The sequence below is a fragment of the Haplochromis burtoni genome, unplaced genomic scaffold, assembly GCF_018398535.1.
Source record: "Haplochromis burtoni strain Fernald_Lab_line unplaced genomic scaffold, NCSU_Asbu1 Contig_81, whole genome shotgun sequence".
Lineage (NCBI taxonomy): Eukaryota > Metazoa > Chordata > Actinopteri > Cichliformes > Cichlidae > Haplochromis > Haplochromis burtoni.
Genome location: NW_024582442.1, coordinates 2001845 through 2019579, shown reverse-complemented (window position 1 = coordinate 2019579; position 17735 = coordinate 2001845). Strand labels below are relative to the sequence as shown.

The 17735-nt window shown below is 40.5% G+C and overlaps 4 protein-coding genes across 5 annotated transcripts in view; 2 read left to right on the top strand and 2 right to left on the bottom strand.

Moving 5' to 3' along the window:
• Positions 1-7: 7 nt before the first annotated feature.
• mrps7 (mitochondrial ribosomal protein S7) lies at positions 8-3269 on the top strand. Its single transcript, XM_005925478.2, has 5 exons — positions 8-103; positions 1769-1960; positions 2050-2113; positions 2204-2371; positions 2796-3269. Exons 1-5 carry the CDS (start codon positions 60-62, stop codon positions 3015-3017), a joined length of 690 nt encoding a protein of 229 aa, XP_005925540.1. The 5' UTR covers positions 8-59; the 3' UTR covers positions 3018-3269.
• mif4gdb (MIF4G domain containing b) lies at positions 3260-7687 on the bottom strand. Its single transcript, XM_005925475.3, has 6 exons — positions 7563-7687; positions 6876-6994; positions 6681-6790; positions 6428-6583; positions 5808-5900; positions 3260-4829 (listed from the first exon to the last, which is right to left on the bottom strand). Exons 2-6 carry the CDS (start codon positions 6952-6954, stop codon positions 4602-4604), a joined length of 666 nt encoding a protein of 221 aa, XP_005925537.1. The 5' UTR covers positions 6955-6994; positions 7563-7687; the 3' UTR covers positions 3260-4601.
• Positions 7150-13247, top strand: slc25a19 (solute carrier family 25 member 19). 2 transcript variants are annotated; one of them, XM_005925477.3, is made up of 7 exons: positions 7150-7481; positions 9288-9448; positions 9737-9892; positions 9992-10162; positions 11963-12143; positions 12224-12354; positions 12443-13247. In XM_005925477.3, exons 2-7 carry the CDS (start codon positions 9317-9319, stop codon positions 12656-12658), a joined length of 987 nt encoding a protein of 328 aa, XP_005925539.1. In that variant the 5' UTR covers positions 7150-7481; positions 9288-9316; the 3' UTR covers positions 12659-13247. The 2 variants fall into 2 exon arrangements, with proteins under 2 accessions (XP_005925539.1, XP_005925538.1); XM_005925476.3 differs by lacking the exon at positions 7150-7481 and adding an exon at positions 7780-8014.
• Positions 13248-14507: 1260 nt separating this feature from the next.
• The window catches only part of LOC102301431 (cytoplasmic phosphatidylinositol transfer protein 1), a 56844-nt gene continuing 53616 nt past the window's right edge, over positions 14508-17735 (bottom strand). The window contains exons 8-9 of the mRNA XM_005925474.3: positions 17313-17376; positions 14508-15771 (exon numbers count right to left, since the gene is read on the bottom strand). Of these exons, the coding sequence (XP_005925536.1) occupies positions 15461-15771; positions 17313-17376 (375 nt within the window). The 3' untranslated portion in view covers positions 14508-15460. The remainder of the gene's footprint in view (positions 15772-17312; positions 17377-17735) is intronic.

The window sequence follows — 17735 nt, the reverse complement described above, 5'->3', positions numbered from 1 at the left end:
TCCAAAGGCACCTGCGAGACTACTAACCCGGGGTCCTAACCGACGTTCACACTTTCAAGATGGCTGCTTCCATCTCAGGATTATTAAAACCTTGGACGCCGAGGTAAAAGAAAAACATTTTTACTAACATTTTACTAACACGCACACATTAGCAGGCGGTTTCGAGTTGTACGTTATTTATACATTAATATAATTTGAGTGACTACAAATTAAACTAACTAGCTGTGGTATTACATTTAAACTAGTCCCCCAAAGAGGTGAAGGGTGTAATGTTTAGCACATTTTATTTTTATTAAGACAGAATTGACAGTTTTCTTCTTTATCAACAAATCTTATCGTTTTGAAACGGCGTTTTGAAAATAATGATAAATGGATCCCACATGTAATTAATATCTGCATGTTTTCACTTATTATTTTATATTATTTATAAAACAAATCAGCAAATATACGTCGGCCGGTTGTTTTTAGGTACACCTGTTCAGCTGCTCGCTAACAAAATATCTATTCAGCCAATTACATGGCACCAACTGAGTTCATTTAGACATGGTCAAGACGATCGGCTCAAGTTCAAACTGACCATCAGAATGAGGAAGAGAGGTGAAGCAGATGAGCTCCAGCTGCAGAAGTCCACACCGGCTGCCATCTCTGTCACCTAAGAACAGGAAAATTAGGCTACAATTTACACAGACTCAACAAAATTCGATAAAAAGATTGGAAATACGTTACCTGGTGTAATGAGTCTTGATTTCTGCTGCGACGTTTGGATGGTGGGGTCAGCATTGGTGTAGTTGATATTTTTCCTTGAGTACCTTAGCACCAACTTTCATTTAAACACCACAGCCTACCTGAGTGTTTTTGCTGATCACGTCTCTTTATGACCAGAGTTAATCATCTTCGGTTTGCTGCTTCCTGAATGCTCCAAGTCACAAAGCTCACATGATCTCAAACTTGCCACAGTCACCAGATCTCATCTCCAATAAACCATCGTTAGTTTGTGATGGAACAAGAGATTCACATAATGGATGTGTGACAAATCTGCAGCAACTGTGTGTGCTGTCATGCCAATATGGACCCAAATCTCTGAGGAATGTTTCCAGCACCTTTTTGACTTTATGCCAAAATAATTGAAAATTAATGCAAAAGGCAACCCAGTACTAGCAAGGTGTGTCAAATGAAGTGGGTGGTGACTGTGGACATCTTTTAGAGTATCTTGCTTTGTTTGACCAGCAGCCTGTAATCCAGATATTTAGTTCACAGCTATATAATTCTGGGAAGAAGCTGAGAGTCCCTAAATTTTTAAAAAAAAAAAAGAAGAAGAAGAAATACTAGAATATTTGGTGATTGACTGACAAATAATGAAGAAATTCCTGATTCACAGAAACATTTCTGATGTGTATTGACAGTCTGTTATTGGATTTATTTAGTGGTGCTGTTTACTGTGTACTTGGGTTTTAGCCTTGTGCTTTACAGTAGGGTTTTCAAGGATACGTGACCATAGGAAAGTGAAAAATATTTGAACAGTTTTAATGTGATAGATTACTTGTAAATGGTCCAATTGATTAACTGAGTTATAATTGGTGATGACCTCAATCATAACCATTTGCTTTAGCGAAACAAAAAAAGGTTGTTTTTTTTTTGTTGATAGATTAGGATTAGTTAAATTTTTTTTTTCTTCAGCTGACAGTGAAGAAAAGGGTAGTTTGTGGTAGTCTGCAGACACAAACTACCCAGTAACTTTGTGAAACTCAGTTCTGTCATTTGTTTGCAGAGTGTTCCTGGTGAGATGGAGCAGATACAACCCTTATTATCTGGAACCTGAAGTCAGCAAGGAGGCCTACAGCCGACCAGAGACGGAGCTGAGTGCAGAGGAGAAGGAACAGCGCGAGCTCAAGGCCCTCAGGCCCATCAAGGCAGCCACCAGCGGAGTCTCAAGCTCGGTTTTTGATGACCCAGTCATCAGGTAGACTCACATCTCAGCTCACAACAACAGGAAAGATGTGTGCATAGGAATGTTCATGTCAGGTGATGATTTTTGTCTTTGTTTTTCAGTAAATTCATCAACATGATGATGGAACATGGAAACAAGGTTTTGGCTAGAGAGATAATGACACAGGTAAAAAAAACCATGTTAATAATAAATAGAGGTGTCAGCAGCAGTCTAAATAAACGGTAAATAGATAACTACTGCTTGTCTTGTGTTTAGACGCTGGAGAACATAAAGAAGAAGCAGGTGGAGAAGTATCACAAAGCTTCTGAGGGGGAGAGGGAAGCGATCGAGTGTAACCCCTACGCCATCTTTCACCAGGCTCTGGAGAACTGCAAGCCTGTGGTTGGGCTAGCCAGCATACAGAAAGGTGGAAAATACTACCAGGTCAGTAATGAGACACACCACTGCCTGCACAGAAAACACAGAAAAATAAGATTCAATTCAGTTTTATTTATATAGAGCCAAGTCACAAGTTGCCTCAAGGCAACACAAAGACTCTACAATAATATAGAGAGAAGCCCAACATTCACATGACCCTTCTGAGAAAGTATTTGGTGACAGTGGGAAGGGAAAACTCCCCTTTAACGGGAAGAAATCTCCAGCTGAATTGGCACCGGGGAGGGGCATTTATCTGCCATAACTGATGAGAGGGAGACAGGACAAATGATGCTTTTCGACAGCTTCCACACTTTAAAAATGGGACACAGTTTGTCTTTGTGGTTTGGTTTTTAGACACATCTGCTGATCTTATATCTGCAAAGCATAAAGGCAAGTAATTGCATTCCTCTTGGCCTCTGACCCCACCCAGGTGCCCATTCCACTCACGGACAACAGGCGGCGCTTCCTCGCCATGAAGTGGATGATCACAGAGTGCCGGGACAACAAACACAGACGCACGCACATGTATGAAAAACTCTCCCAGGAGCTGCTGGCGGCCTTTGGCAAAGAGGGCAACGTGATGAAGAAGAAGTACGAGCTGCACAAGATGGCTGAAGCCAACAGAGCCTATGCTCACTACCGCTGGTGGTAGAAAGCAGCGAAACGGCGTCGACTGAAATCTGATGACTAACAGACTGGACAGAAGTCAGGTCAGCCGCACAGAGCCGCAGCAGCTCAAAGTGCTGAGACATAAAAATCATTTGGACTGTAAAATGCTGTCAGAGGGATGAAGCGTGTATAAAGAAGAACTGAACATGGCTTACTGTCACTGTTGTATTAAGGAAGCTGTACTGTGTACAAGTGTGTTGTATTTGCAATAATAAATGCAAATAATACAAACTTACAAAGATTTATTAGAACAAACTTTCATTTAATGCACAACCCAATCATAAAAAAGAAAAAATGGAACGTGTAGTAAAAAATAGATTCATGTTACAGTCAGGTATGTGGAGTCATTTAGGGATTTGGTTAAGTCCTTCTTTGACTTATTGCAGTTTAACACACAAATGTATTTTTTTCTTGGTTTTGTTCATTTGACCCAAGAATCTGCAAGAAAAAAAACCTGCAACAGCTGAAATTTAAATCTCCCTACACTAACAAAGAAAATGATTTCAGGAGACAAAATACTTCAGTGCATCTGTGAGCGGCTTTTAAGTAACTTCTTTGTTTTTATCATTGTCAGAATGCCTTAAAGTCAAATTTCAACATACATTCTACAGATCGTGGTTACGAAAACAACCACATTTGAAAGATGTAATATTTTAACAGCACGGCACCTGTGCCTGAGCAAACTCCTGAAAGCCATGGTGGACTATCAAACGTAGTGTTGCTGGTGTAAAGAGAAGTTAAATCGTTTTGAAAAAACACTTTTTATGAGCTTTGCAATCATAACTGACCTGCAAAAGGAGCTCCGATAAAGGAGAAGAAAACAGATCCCTCTGCCTCTTAAGGTAAAAATAAACATGTCAGTCTTTATGGAGTCGTTGGTACCATGTGATGGTATTCAAGTTATATCGGTACAGCTTGTTTAACAAATATTTTATATCAAGGAATCTGATGTTTCTGCAGAAAAGCGGTTTAACCAATCGCTCGGTCTGCTGTTAGAAACAAAAAAATAAAATAAATCCCTGAATTGAGACTCTGCCAAACTGATCGCTAACAGGATTTTACAGGACAAAGTAAGCAGAAACTCTTCCCATCGCAATTTAAAACCTTTTCAAAATTTTAAGTTTACACTAAAATATCAAAAATAATTAAATCAGGTTTTATCTGACTGGAATGTTATTTGGATTTGGTAAACTAAGGTTGCCATATTCTCTCAAAACAGGAATGCTAGAATGATTAAAAATGTAAAAAACAAAACAACAAGTTGTCTCAGCTCCTCTGGCTGCATCAAACCTGAACACAAATGTCTTTGAAACAAAGTGAACCTGAATGTGGTCAAACCTCGTTAACTCAACTTCAGCTCCGCGTGACCTATTGCACATTCCACAGCACGCGTCAGGAACATTGTATTAGTCTTTTTAGAGAAATCACCATCTTCTCAAACTCCTCCTCAGATTGCTTGGAGGATATTGCTATCTATCCTCAAAAAGCTGGTTTTGTAATCAGTGGCGCTTGAGTAGTGTCCAAGGTGCTTGAAGGCTCTAGTGCTCAGCGCCCTGCTCCTTGAGTCCTAGTCAGCTATTTCACTGTAGTAGTACTTGTGAGCTGTGCTGCTGAGCATCCAACCTCCGGCCCTGAATTCCAGGATCTCCAGCAGCAGCAGGCGGGCCATGGACGAGAGGCCCTCCTGGAGCAGAAAGCCGTCCCGCAGCAGGAAGAACAGGTCATTCATCCGTTGGTTGTCCGCCTTCTCCAGCTGCTCTCCGATGCGATGCAGCTGCACCACCAGACAGTCCACCTGTGGAGAAAGGTGGAGACGCCTCAGTAAAAACGAACGTCACACTAAAAGGGAGATTATGGTTTCGCTGTGGTTAGGGTAAACTGTCGGCAGCCATGGACTGCCCAAATGTGGGCAGTATAAATGTTACGTGCTACAACACATCTGTGGACTACACTTACATGTGCTGTTATTGGTTCACCACCCAGCCACAGAGAAGAGTGAAGTTGAAGCAAAACTAAAAGAGGCCATGCTTCTCATACTGCATTTTTTTTTTTTTTTTAAATCTTTGATGGTGTTTTTTTAAATCTTTGATGGTGTTTTTTGTGCTTCTCTGGCCCACTTTTCAACTAATCAACACAGTGTCATCCATGTCAAACAATGTGCAGTTAGGATGTTGGAGGATGGCCTGGGAGCACATTTGAAGTGGCTGAAAATTGTCTGTGTCGGCGCTTCATAGGCAAATACGCACACAAACGTGCTAGCATAAATTAAGCACCAAAAAGTATGCCTTTCTAAAACCGTATCTATATTATATAGAATTTAAAATTCAATTGAAATTAAGTTAAAAGTCATGAAATAATCTCTCTTCATATACACACATATTTGTAAACATTTGTACACAATGTGGAGCCAAAAACTGACTGAGGCCTTCCTCAAAATTACAACCCTTTGGCTACTTTATAGAAAAATGGCTATTAAAGTCTTTTTAACCTTTAAAATTAAAGGTAACTGTTCCACTATGCAGAAAAAAGTGGAGGTTCATTGGCCAAAATGCAATTATGAAAGCTTTAGCAATCAATTGTTCAGTTTTTTTATTAGCCTTTATAGATTTATATGCATTTGTAGTCAGACAAAAACCACCCAGTGGAACAGGAGGTATATCGACTGACTATACAAAACAACCCCACTCCCCCAGTCAGTCCTGAAAACCACTATAGGACTTTTACACTTATATGCAAATGACTGATAAACACTTTCTCCAGATATCTTCCTCACCTCATCCTCATTCATTAGAGCGTCTGGTTTGGCCAACCTCATCAGGCAGTCATACACAGGATGAACCAGGGCCACCATCGGCATGTTGTTCACCTAAAAAACACAGTGTGGAGAGTCCTTACAGCAGCTCAGTATTATCAACATAAAACAAAAGGAAACTGTGTTAAGTCCTTGACTCTGATTTCTCTTACACAAAAGCCAGGATTGAGTAGTCTTACAATAAGGATCACTCTGTTTAAAATGCCAGTGGCTCCAAGCATGGATGGAACCTGAGTGTGTTAGCACCACACCTTTCAGGCTCATCTTTACACTGCCAATGAATAAACACCTTACTAAATGAGACATGACCTAGATTTTAGAAGCAGCATAATTAGGATCTGTTCAAATTTTAGTGGTTGTTCCTGGACACTTAAATGTGCTGCAGTTAACATATTAGGACCCCCAAGATGCAGCTAGAGGAGGTGTTTGTCTGCACTGTGGACATACAAGAAAAAAAAAGCAGCATGTCCTCTTAATAAGGACAATGAAAAGGTTCCATTTTTAATCAGAGTGATTTAACAAAGCTGCTTTGTGTTTCCCTTTCCTAAATTTTAATACTCAAAACTCTCTCTGCCTCTTACTTTGAGGTAGTCGAAGATGTTGCAGATGAATGTGACATAGCACACCCACTCCTGCAGAGAGCGTGCCCTCATCTCCTCGCGTTCTTTGAACTCCTGCTGGAGTCGGTTCAACAAGTGTCTCCTGAACACATTTCCATTGCTCTGCTTGGCTTCAGCCTGCAGAAAGTGTCAAGCAAAGTGTCAGGCAGATAACAGTGAGAGGGTGGACAAAAAGTGGGAGCTTGAATGTAATATATAGGTGGGACTTACTGACCTGCACTATAGTGTAGCAAATACGCCCAGCCTCTTTGCTGAACACGGGGTCCTTCAAAGACTGATCCACAATGATGTTGGATACTTTCTCCAGGTTCACCAGAGATGGATCTGAAAAGAGAGAATATGTTTAAGTGCTTTTTTTTTTTTTTTACAGCACCCAAAAATGGCACACATGAAGAAGTTAAGGGTTGACCTTTCAAGGCTGTTTTTAGTAACCTCTGCGTGTCCAGGTCAAATGACTGGATCCGGTAGTCTTCAGCAGAGTTTTCCATTACAGATGCAAGTAAACAAATTACACGGGAGGGCTGTCACCTGTGGAAATCAGACAGTTACTGCAAGCGTTTTCATGCAGAATATAAGCTTTTCAGAGACAGATCAAAAGGCCACAGTCGGAGACATCCGGGCACTTTTGGTGACCACAATACATGCAAAATCCTGTACAGTCATCAAATTGGCTGGCCCCCGGCCGCGGCTCATTCACTGAGGGATGGAGGGGATTATACAACCCAGGTCAACTAAAAAGTTCACCGAACACCCAACCAAGCATGAGCCAAGTTATCTTCAACTTGTGATGTGACACACCAATGTTACTTCCATATTCAACTAGGTAACGTTAGTTTAGTGTAAGAACACGTAAAACTTCGTCTAACGGTAGCTTTGTTTTCAACAACATTAACATCCATTACAGCTGTAGTGGAAACCAAACGTTAACGGCTAGCATTGACGCTAACGAATCAGAGTGGAGTTTAATACCCAACCTACACTTGCGTTATAACCGCCCGCTGAAAGATACAAACGGGTAAATATTTTCCCGAACTGAAAGAAAACGGTAGTTAAATAATTGACCAAAAAATGGAGGATAATTATGTGACAATTATACCTATTTAATGCCAATGTGTCACATCTACGCTCAGGTAGAGGTATGCTCTGGTAGGCAGCCTTTCCTCGACGCAACCCTAACCTTTCGAAGATGAAGTATCAACAGAAAGATGAGTCCCTCCTCTATTTTCTTCGCCGCAGACCCTATGGTCTTCGCCTAACCCAAAGTTAACGTAAACGAAGGCCTTAGTCTTGTACTTTCGAGGCCTGTCTACGCCATAGATGTCCTAAATAAAAGAGGATGTGAGTTTTAAGTAGTTACTTGCTGAATTTGACACGGTGTAGTGAGGTAGGGACTTATCTTGACGTGATATTTCGTCTTGGAGAGACTCTTCCGACCCGGCAGTAATATTAGGAGCGTGCTAGCAAGAAGTAGAAATCTGTTCCTGTTCTACTAATTTTGAACTGTACCAGTTGAGGTTCACTGTTGGAACTGATGTGGTATTTATGAAGGTACGGTGATATTTGTCTGCTTCTGTTACCATTATAGCCAAGTTAATATCTGCTCTGTTCTTAGTTTACCTTAGCTTAGTTTAGCTAGTTCCAAGGTCTTATTATATGTCCTCCACATGTCTTGTTTTTTTCTTTTTAATTTTTCTGGTCTTTATGGCATTTTATGGTTGTGTTATAATTTTATAAATGGTGAACATAGAAGAAAACCAGCCATTAACAGACACCTAACAAAACACGAATGACGTGGGTGAAGCTGTAAATGTAATGTTGTGGAAACAGCTGCTAGGAAAAAGTCTTGAGCCACCCGTCGTTTCGTTTTTTTAATACTTTACTTCGGAGGAGCCAGACATAGTTGACATTTTTTTTCAGTGGTGTGAGCAATAGTTCTCCAGGCTTATAAAATTTTGTTTTTTAGTTTGTTTGTTGAACTACTGAACACTGGCATATGAGTCATTCAGGCATAAAATGGCACACTAATTAAGTTATCAACCACTGTTGTGTATCCTTAAAACATTTGAGGAAACTGGACTGGTGGGTGGCAAATGAAAGCCATGTCCTTAAGAAATAGTAAAGACCGACACAGGGCGCGAGAGATCCAACTGGCCCTGCAGGTGATCCATCAACTTTTCACTGAAGTCTCCTTGTAAATAGTCTCAGTGTAAGGGTCGATGTCAAGAAGCCATGCTTAAGGAAGGGAGACAAGGAGAAAAGCCATCTGTAAAACATGGTGGAGGCTTTCAGAATGACAGTGATCCCAAACATGCATGGGGAACTTCTCCAGAAGACTACTTAAGGAAATTACAAGAAAGCTTTTCTAAGAGACTTCAGGCTGTGATGTACAATAAAGGTGGTCATATAAAATATTGACTTTCAAGCTTGTTAGAACAGTATAAAAAATCTACAGAATATATACTGCATTCCCATGTATGTTAGCACATTTCAGTAAACGAAATGTGCTAAATGGGAAACACCCATTTCTCATTTTCATGAAACGTATATAGGAGTTATATATTACTGTGTATTGTTCTAAAGTCCATCCCCCAAAACCAAACTGGAGGTTTTATAACATCTAGCATGTAACTGTTGTTATAAATATCAAAATACTCACTTTAATACAGTTTGGAAACACCTGTGCTTAAGATTATACATACAAAACAAGCTCATCTCACCAAACGTGATGCAGTTAAGATTATCTTTATCTATTTAAACTTGAATTAAAGTTTGTTTTTAACTGTGTTAAACTGAACAAAGGGTTTGTCATTTGTCTCATTAGAGTTTCTAGAAACCTGAGGCTGTAGAGACATGGTGGGCTATGACCCTGGTGTCCAGGGTGCACCTCTGTCCCCAAAGGAGGCGGCCTTCGCTGGTTCAGCTGCTGGGATGGTCACCAGAGCCCTCATCAGTCCTTTTGATGTCATTAAAATCAGATTTCAGGTAAGGATGTGTACTTGTTTTGGGACATGTGAGACTTGCGTCCAAATGGTGAGAGAAGAGAGCCCAGAAGTGAGAATTCGTGCTCACTTTGAAGATTACAGTGAAGTAGCAGCTGTGACCTTCCAATTGGTGACTGTACTAAAAGCATGTGCAAACATTTGCATTCAGTTTAAAAAAAAACAAAACAAAAAAATCCCCCCAAAAAACAACAACTTTAATCAAGAGATTTTTGAAGCCTGATAAATGCAGGTCATGTGTTGTGTTCTTATCTGTATTTTCCCCCTGTAGCTGCAGATAGAGCGCGTGTCTTCAAAAACACCACAGGGGAAGTACTATGGGATATTTCAGGCAACACGCTGCATTCATTTAGAGGAGGGACTGTCTGCTTTCTGGAAGGGCCACATCCCAGCACAGCTCCTCTCTATCTGCTACGGAGCTGTCCAGGTACAACCTGCAAACTGTGTACTGCAGGCTAAGTGGAACAATTGTATTACTCTAAACAATCTCAACAACACAGTTGCTTTTATTGTGTCCAATTTGCAGTTTGCGAGTTTTGAGTTTCTGACAGAGTTGGTCCATCAGAAAACGCTGTATGACAGCCAGACAGCAGGCGTTCATTTCGTCTGTGGCGGCTTGGCAGCCTGCTCTGCCACAGTGGTTTGCCAGCCTCTGGACACACTGCGGACACGCTTTGCAGCTCAGGGAGAACCCAAGGTGGGACTAATCATTTCTTATCCTGATCGCTGTCAATGTTTGACAGAATTTCCTATATCAGCTCGTTATACAGGTTTTTATTTTACAGTCCTACTTTCAAAAAACTTGGTGCATTGTGAAAAATGTAAATAAAAACAGAATGCAATGACTTGCACATCTTATAAAGTCGCATTTTTTCACTAAAGAGTACAGAAAATATAGTAAGTGTTTAAACTGAGAAATTTTTAAGAAAAATGTTAAATCATTTTAAATTTGATAACAGAAACGTATCTTATAACATATTGTTTACCACTTTGGAACAGGCTGTTCAGGCTGTAGTTGTCTGAGAACTGAAGAGACCAGCTGCCGGATTTTGTATGGATGGGAGCATATGTTGTCCCTTTTTTTCTTTTGCCATCAGAATTATTGTCTAAAGGCGAAGAAAGATGCCCAACGGATTTACTTTACCAAATGGATCATCCCGGCCTTGCCGTATTGGTCTATTTGATTCAACTTTGTTTTTATTCTTTATTTTATTTTATTTTCAGATGTTACACACGGGACAGACATGACTGGGGGAAAGAAAGGGGAGAAAGAAAGAGAGGTAGGGAAAGAAAAACAGCAGGGAAGAGGAACGGTGATAAAGGGGAAAAAAAACAAAAACAAACAGGAAAAAAAAAATACATATCAATCTTCTGGATCACCTGTTGAGAAAGGGGGGGAAAAGAGAGCAATATAATAAACAACATCATTGCAATGATCGATGTGAATATAACAGTAAATACTAAATATTGAATATTATTGTGCAGCACGTAGGATCGACAGCACACCGTGTGCTTTGAGGTAGGAGCCAAAAAGGGTGTAGTTTGTGTCTGTGAGCACCCGTGTGTACACCTGTGAGCATGAGTGCGCTTGTATTTAAAAGGTTCCTTCATGTAATGATCTGCTAGAGGGTGTGGGGGGGGCCATAGCCCCGTCCTCCAGGGCAAGAAGCAGGTATGGAGGAGATCCAGGCTCCAGACATCCAGAGGCCCTCAGAGCACAAGAGCACATGTTGTTCTAAAACCTTTACATACAAATAGATGCAGTATTTAGTTTAGCATATGTCTTACTGAAGTATGCAGGACCTTCTCTGAAAAAGACGTTGCCTAAGTGGAAACGCATATTGCTCTACAACCTGTGTATATTTTTTTCAGCATCAGTGGTGTCAATTCCAGATACACTAATGCACCGTCATACCAGAGGTGCAGACTTGTGAACTGAGCTCTGATAACAATGCAGATGGTGCCTCTGCTCTTTAGTCTGCAGAATGCAGCATCAATATTTTCCAAAAGAAGTAAAAAGTTTTGATTAGTCTGTCCACAGAACAGGTTTTTCACTTTGCCAAAGTCCATTTTAACTGAGCTTTGGTTCAGAGAACGTGAAGGTGGCATTTACATATGACTTTATCTTTGCACGAGGGAGCTTTAACCTACATTTGTGGATCATGTAATGATTTCTGGAAGTGTTCCTGAGCCCATGCACTGATTTCCATGACAGAATCATGCCACCCGAGGACCCAAAATGATCACGGGCATCCAGTATTAATTTTTTCTCACTTGTCTGAGGACAGAGATATGCAAATACGTTTAATTAGGCGAATGTAGAAATATTTGAGGATTTGGAAACAAGTTTTTGTTTCCCACACTACCAACAGCATTGAAGACCATTTCAAGTCTTACAACGATGAAATATTCATAAAGCATGTTAAATATTCTCGAATTCCTGCCTTAGGCAGAATCGCTCGCTGTATACTGCTGAAACCCAGTTTTCTATTTCCAGGTGTACAGGAACCTGCGACATGCTGTGTCTACAATGTGGCGATCAGAAGGAACTCTAACATTTTACCGCGGCCTGTCACCAACACTCATGGCTGTGTTTCCTTACGCTGGCCTGCAGTTCTTCTTCTACAATATCTTTAAAAAGTTGTTGGCTCCACAACCCGAAGCTGGGAACTCAGGAGGTGAGTGGAAACTCTTAATTGTGCAGCGTTTACACCTGCACAGGGTTCAGTTTAAAATCCTGTCACTTTTTATGTTCAAGGAAACTTAAAAAGCCTGGTCTGTGGGAGTGGAGCTGGAATGATCAGCAAAACAATCACGTACCCATTCGATCTGTTCAAGAAGAGACTGCAGGTGGGGGGCTTTGAAGCAGCCAGAGCTCACTTTGGACAGGTAAGCTCCTCAACAGCATGTTTCATCATATTTGATTAAGCGCTCTGGGTTTGATGTTGAAGCATTGTCTTCTGTCTGTCCTGTGCAGGTGCGGAGCTACAGAGGTCTGCTCGACTGCATGGTTCAAATAGCCAAAGAGGAGGGCTTCCGAGGATTCTTCAAAGGCCTGTCCCCCAGTCTCGTAAAAGCTGCGCTGTCAACAGGCTTCACCTTTTTTTGGTATGAATTTTTTGTCAACGCCATGCATAACTTCAAGGAGAAACGGGGAACAAATGTCATCGCCAAAGACTTTAACAGAAGATGATGAAGGTGGAGGGGAGCAACACACACAATCACGCACATTGGAAACTAACTTATGCCTTGTTATTTTCTTGCACTGAAAAAAATGTGTCAACTGGGTCAATATCATCATTTGTTTCTGTTGTGTTTACATATCACGACAGAAAAATTACTACATTATGTTTTTTGTGATGTCATTTGAGTGTGTGTCGTAATAGAGCTGGATTTTTTTTTTTAAAAACACGAATTTCATGTGGGATTTCAAGGTTTGTGGATACTTGCTTTAAAAAGATAAGTGTTAGCATTGAATATTCAAACTGAACTTTGCACACTTTGAGCATTTTGTGTCATTTTACACAAACTGTTCGACTTCATTAAGTTGCAAGAAAAGAATACAACAAAATTAAGCTTTTGTGTTGGTTTTGTGCACAGACAAAAAAAAGCACTTAATATTTATTGCATTATATACTATGGAGGACTGGGTATGTGAGGGACTGCTAACTGAGAGTTCAGTTAGTTTGTTGTGTTACATTACACTGTTAAAGCAGTTGTGTCGATGTGTCTGCTGAACACTATGACGTTATTATTTTTTCAATAAAGTTTGGATTAAGGAATTGTGTTTGCATGTGTGGTGTGTAGACCAGGATGAACATAGTGTTCACTAGAGGTGTGCATATGAATCGTATGCCTTTTGACACCTTTTATTAAAAAAACCGTTTACATATTGAAGTTTGGCACATGTGCATGGGTCATCACATGCCCCCTAAATGATGAAAAATGAATAAGTGAGGACAAAGAGCTCACAACAGGGTTTACATATTTAAAATAAATAAAATAACTGAATGTGAGCATGTTGGATGCATGCTCTGTTTGCATAAATGCCCACATACTGCTTACTCTCTTACAATTCCTCCATCTAAAGCATAAGTACACTGCACAGCAGTTGCATCTCTTTAATATCTGCAGGGAAAATACCAAAGAGTCCATTAGCTGTGACAACATCCTCATTTAGGTTTGACAGTGTTTCTTGCAGATATTGGCAGATGTCGTGGGAAAGGCCTCAGAGGCGATCGCCTGTACTAATGAGAAGTGTATGAATTGAAAAAGGTAGCAAAAGTTGAGCATGTAGACGGAACAGAAAGTGGCATGTAGGGGGGTGTGGCCTTGCTCCTGAAATTCAGATAAATTATCTGCAGTATGATGAGAGCGGGAACTCAGTTTCAGCTTCATCTATATACAATTTCACGTAATATGTTGAGATATTTATATATTAGAGCTATTTTGCAATATATTGTCTTATTTAATACTGCTGATTTAACTTGTTAGTTACTGTTCTTACTGTCTTGGAGCATATCTGGCCACAAAATTTTCTCTGAGATCAATAAAGTATTCTGATTCTCATTCTAATTTATACAGCATATGTTGTAACTTTATTGCAGTTTATTGTTTGATAACAGCATTTTGGTTATTTTGTAAGTGATTTAAGTGTTAGCCACATGTTTAGTGAGTGCTGTTAATTATAGATTAAATTTTCTGCTAAAAGGGAGCATTTAACAGGTATTTTCATTAGAAAACTGTGTTTCCCAGAATCCTTTGTGGTAGACAAAAGTTACTCTGGGTTTAGCTAGCAAAGAAAGTTTCGGGAAGCCATTATATGTTGCTCTGATGTCGAGCAGTTTATTTGTTGTACATCCCCTTTTGAAGCCCTATATAAAGACTAGCGTTTCTGCAATTGATGTCTGATCCGTTTTTGGTTTTTTTTGGCTAAGTGGATTCTCCACAATAGCATGACTTGGTTTCCAAAGTTGCATTTGAATGAGCCACAAGCCTGTCTTTCCATTCAGATAGATCACATTAACAAACTCTCCACACAGTAACGGATGCAGCAGTATTTACTTTCATTTACTGAATACAAAACCCATCAATAGTATGACAGTAAATGAACACAATAAAACCACAATGAAGTCAATACAGCAGCAAAACAACACCACATGACCAAGTCTGTAAAAACTCCTGTAAAACACGACATCACATATGAGGCTCAGATAAGGAAAACATTCAGTTCACAAATATTTAAGGGCAGCCTCGGTAGTCAAGAATCATGCTGTTTCATGAAGACATCATGGCTGCTGAGACACATTACAGAAATGTCAAAGCAGCTTCATCACTTGATATGATACTCTTTTTGAGTCACATTTATATTTTTCATACAGTATATACAAGAATACACAATCACCTTACATCAGACTGTGAAAACCATAATACTCGACTGTTACAGTGGCCAACAAGAGTCCCAACTACATAATTCAGTTACCAAATAAATGAACAAAGCCAGAGATGTTTAAAGATAAAGCAGAAAACAAATGTTAAGTTTATGTGCACTGAGTCTCTCGATATCTTTTCACCAACACACCCTGAGCTTGGATGAAAACAAGGTGACACTGTGGGATAAAACAATTTCAGGAATGTATGCTACACTCAGTCAGACTAATTGGACTCCATACTGATTAATGAAAGGTGCAGACTGGCTGTTTTCTAAGGAGAAGTGAAGGATGAGGAGCCTGCAGGTGCTTTTGTTGGACTCTCACTGGGATTTACTACACCTTTACACTTGGCGGGCCTTACTGTGGATGCCTAGCTGTACCTGTAAAGGCAGTCTGAGAGCTGTTGGCTTTGCTGGAACGCCGGCGAGTCGGCTGAGGGGCTGGGATCACCAGGACAGTCACTTCTTCTTCAGATGGCTGAGGGAACATTGCAGGATGTGCTGGGTAGGCATCCTCCACTAATACGCAGGTCAGGGGTGTTTAACAGCGGCTTAGCCCCGCTCTCATTCTGGTTGCGGACTGGAGTTCCAGGAGAAAAAGCTTGGAAGCTTGAAGAGTGAATCCCTGCGGCCTGGATCAGGTAGGGTCAAAGTCTCTGGAGCTGACTTCTTCCGGGGTCGCTCTTTGGGCACTGACAGGAAATCAGGGGCTTCGGTGGAGAGGGGAGTGGACGGGGCGCTGTTGGGTCCGCTGCGGGTGCTAGATGGCAGTGGGTTCTCTGAGATGGAAATGGTAGGGGGGAAAGTGCCAATCTTCAGGTTGGTGGCTTCCTGCGTGGCACGCTCGTACTCTCTTACTTCATCCATGGTCATGTCTGTTGGGTTGGAGCAGTGACATAATATTAATAATAATACCTACTGAGCTATCCATGTCCCCATATAAGAGAGACAAGGAATCTTTAGAATTGTTTTTATTAGATTTTAATGCAGTTTTTATGTGATATAAGCACAGAGATGTGCAATTCTAATAAACACATAATTTATTAACAATAAAACATAGAAAACACATCAAGTATTTAAACAGATGTGTTTCAGAACAGAGCTTAGTAGTAGTAGAAGTGGGGTGCTGAACTGGCCTGCCTGCGGTTCAGGCCTTTCACCTCTTAAAACCATTTGACCCATCATGAAATATGAAATGGAGCTATGAAGACCCAGGACTGTTAAAAAGCTAGAAAATCAAGCAGCTCATATCCTTAAGTTCCCAGATGTTCATGGTTAAAAAAGAGAGGATGCTACACAGCAGTAAACAGGGCGGTGTCCCAACTGTTTTGAGATGTGTAGCTGCCATCAAATTCAAAATGAGCTAATGTTTTTCTTACTTTGGTACATTCGATATGGTTTCTGTGTTCTACAGTGAATAAAATATGAGTTTAAGATTTACAACTTCTTTGTATTTTCAATGTCCACAGCATCTCGAGCTTTTTGGAAATGGGACTTTGCAGATTTATTTAATGTGGTGAGGCTGCAAATGTGGAAATATTGCACACAGGTTTCTCAAGGTCTTACAACGAACTGCTTCAAGGGAAATACGTGTCAGGAGAAAACTGTACTCTCAGTTTCCCGTTCTTAGCTGACAGTAGTCACACCTGCGGTCTTTTGCTGTTGTCCATCTGCTCTACAGTTTGACATGTTGCACAATCAGAGATGCTGTTCTTCATACCTTGATTATAATGAGAATTTGAGTTAATGTTCTCTTCCTATAAAAGCAGTCTGGGCATTCTCTTCTAACCTCTGACATCAACAAGATGAAAAATCAAAGTTTCTAAGACAGTTTCAAAAATACACAAACCAGCCACACTTCTGTAGGAGGAGGTGGGATGTGGCAAAACCAATTAGCAGAGGTGACACTACAGCTAACTGGAGTCACCCATCGAGTGTGGAACATTTTATATGTTATCATTCGTGGTTAATTGTCCTAACAGGCCATTCAGGGAGTCCTTTCTCTGTTTTTGGTGGTGGAGGTTCTAGCATTTACCCTATTTAGAATTATTAACAGGTATCTGTTCCTGTGCATGGTACCCATACACTGCATGCATACACCCTGCTAAAAAAGAGCTTGCTAACATTTAGTTGATAACTTAGCACACTATGCTCATGTCCAAATATGACAAATATATCCAAATATTTCCAACTCCAAAAACACCAGATGGAGATGGTCAGTAAGCTAAAAGTTGATGAAATTAATAAACAAATTGATAATGTCATGCTAGCTATGTCCATCCTTTGCATACAGTCTATGATCTCCATCTTAAAATGGAAAAATGTATGTGAAGTGGGTGCAATCGTGAGATGAGTCAATGCCTGCACATGAAACTAACCCAAGTTTTCTAAAGACTGTCATCTTCTGCGCACTTACCAATCCACTCATCCACCCAGGCAAAGGCCTGCCTGTGTCCTAAAAGCAGCACATCTCGGATCACCTGAGGAAGATTACAAAAAATAAAAAGAGAGAAAAGGGAAGCAAAGGAGGCAAGATCACAGGAAAATGAATTCAGGCAGGGACAGAGGCAGGGAGGAAGTTCAAGGAGAGAAACTGCAAATCAGACGGCATTCGCTCTAAAGGATACAGAGAGTTTCACTTCATTTCTCACTTCAAACATTTTCTGTTCACCCCTAGAGGATTATGATTTATGTGGGACACTCCTGGTGTTAGCCTGTGAGTAATGAACCTGCCTCCAATGTGTGTGTGTGTGTGTGGGTGCCTTGGGCAAGGATAGTGCAGGGACAGCTGACCCGAGGGACAGATGCTGTAGCAAAATGGATTTGGGAAATGAGAGAT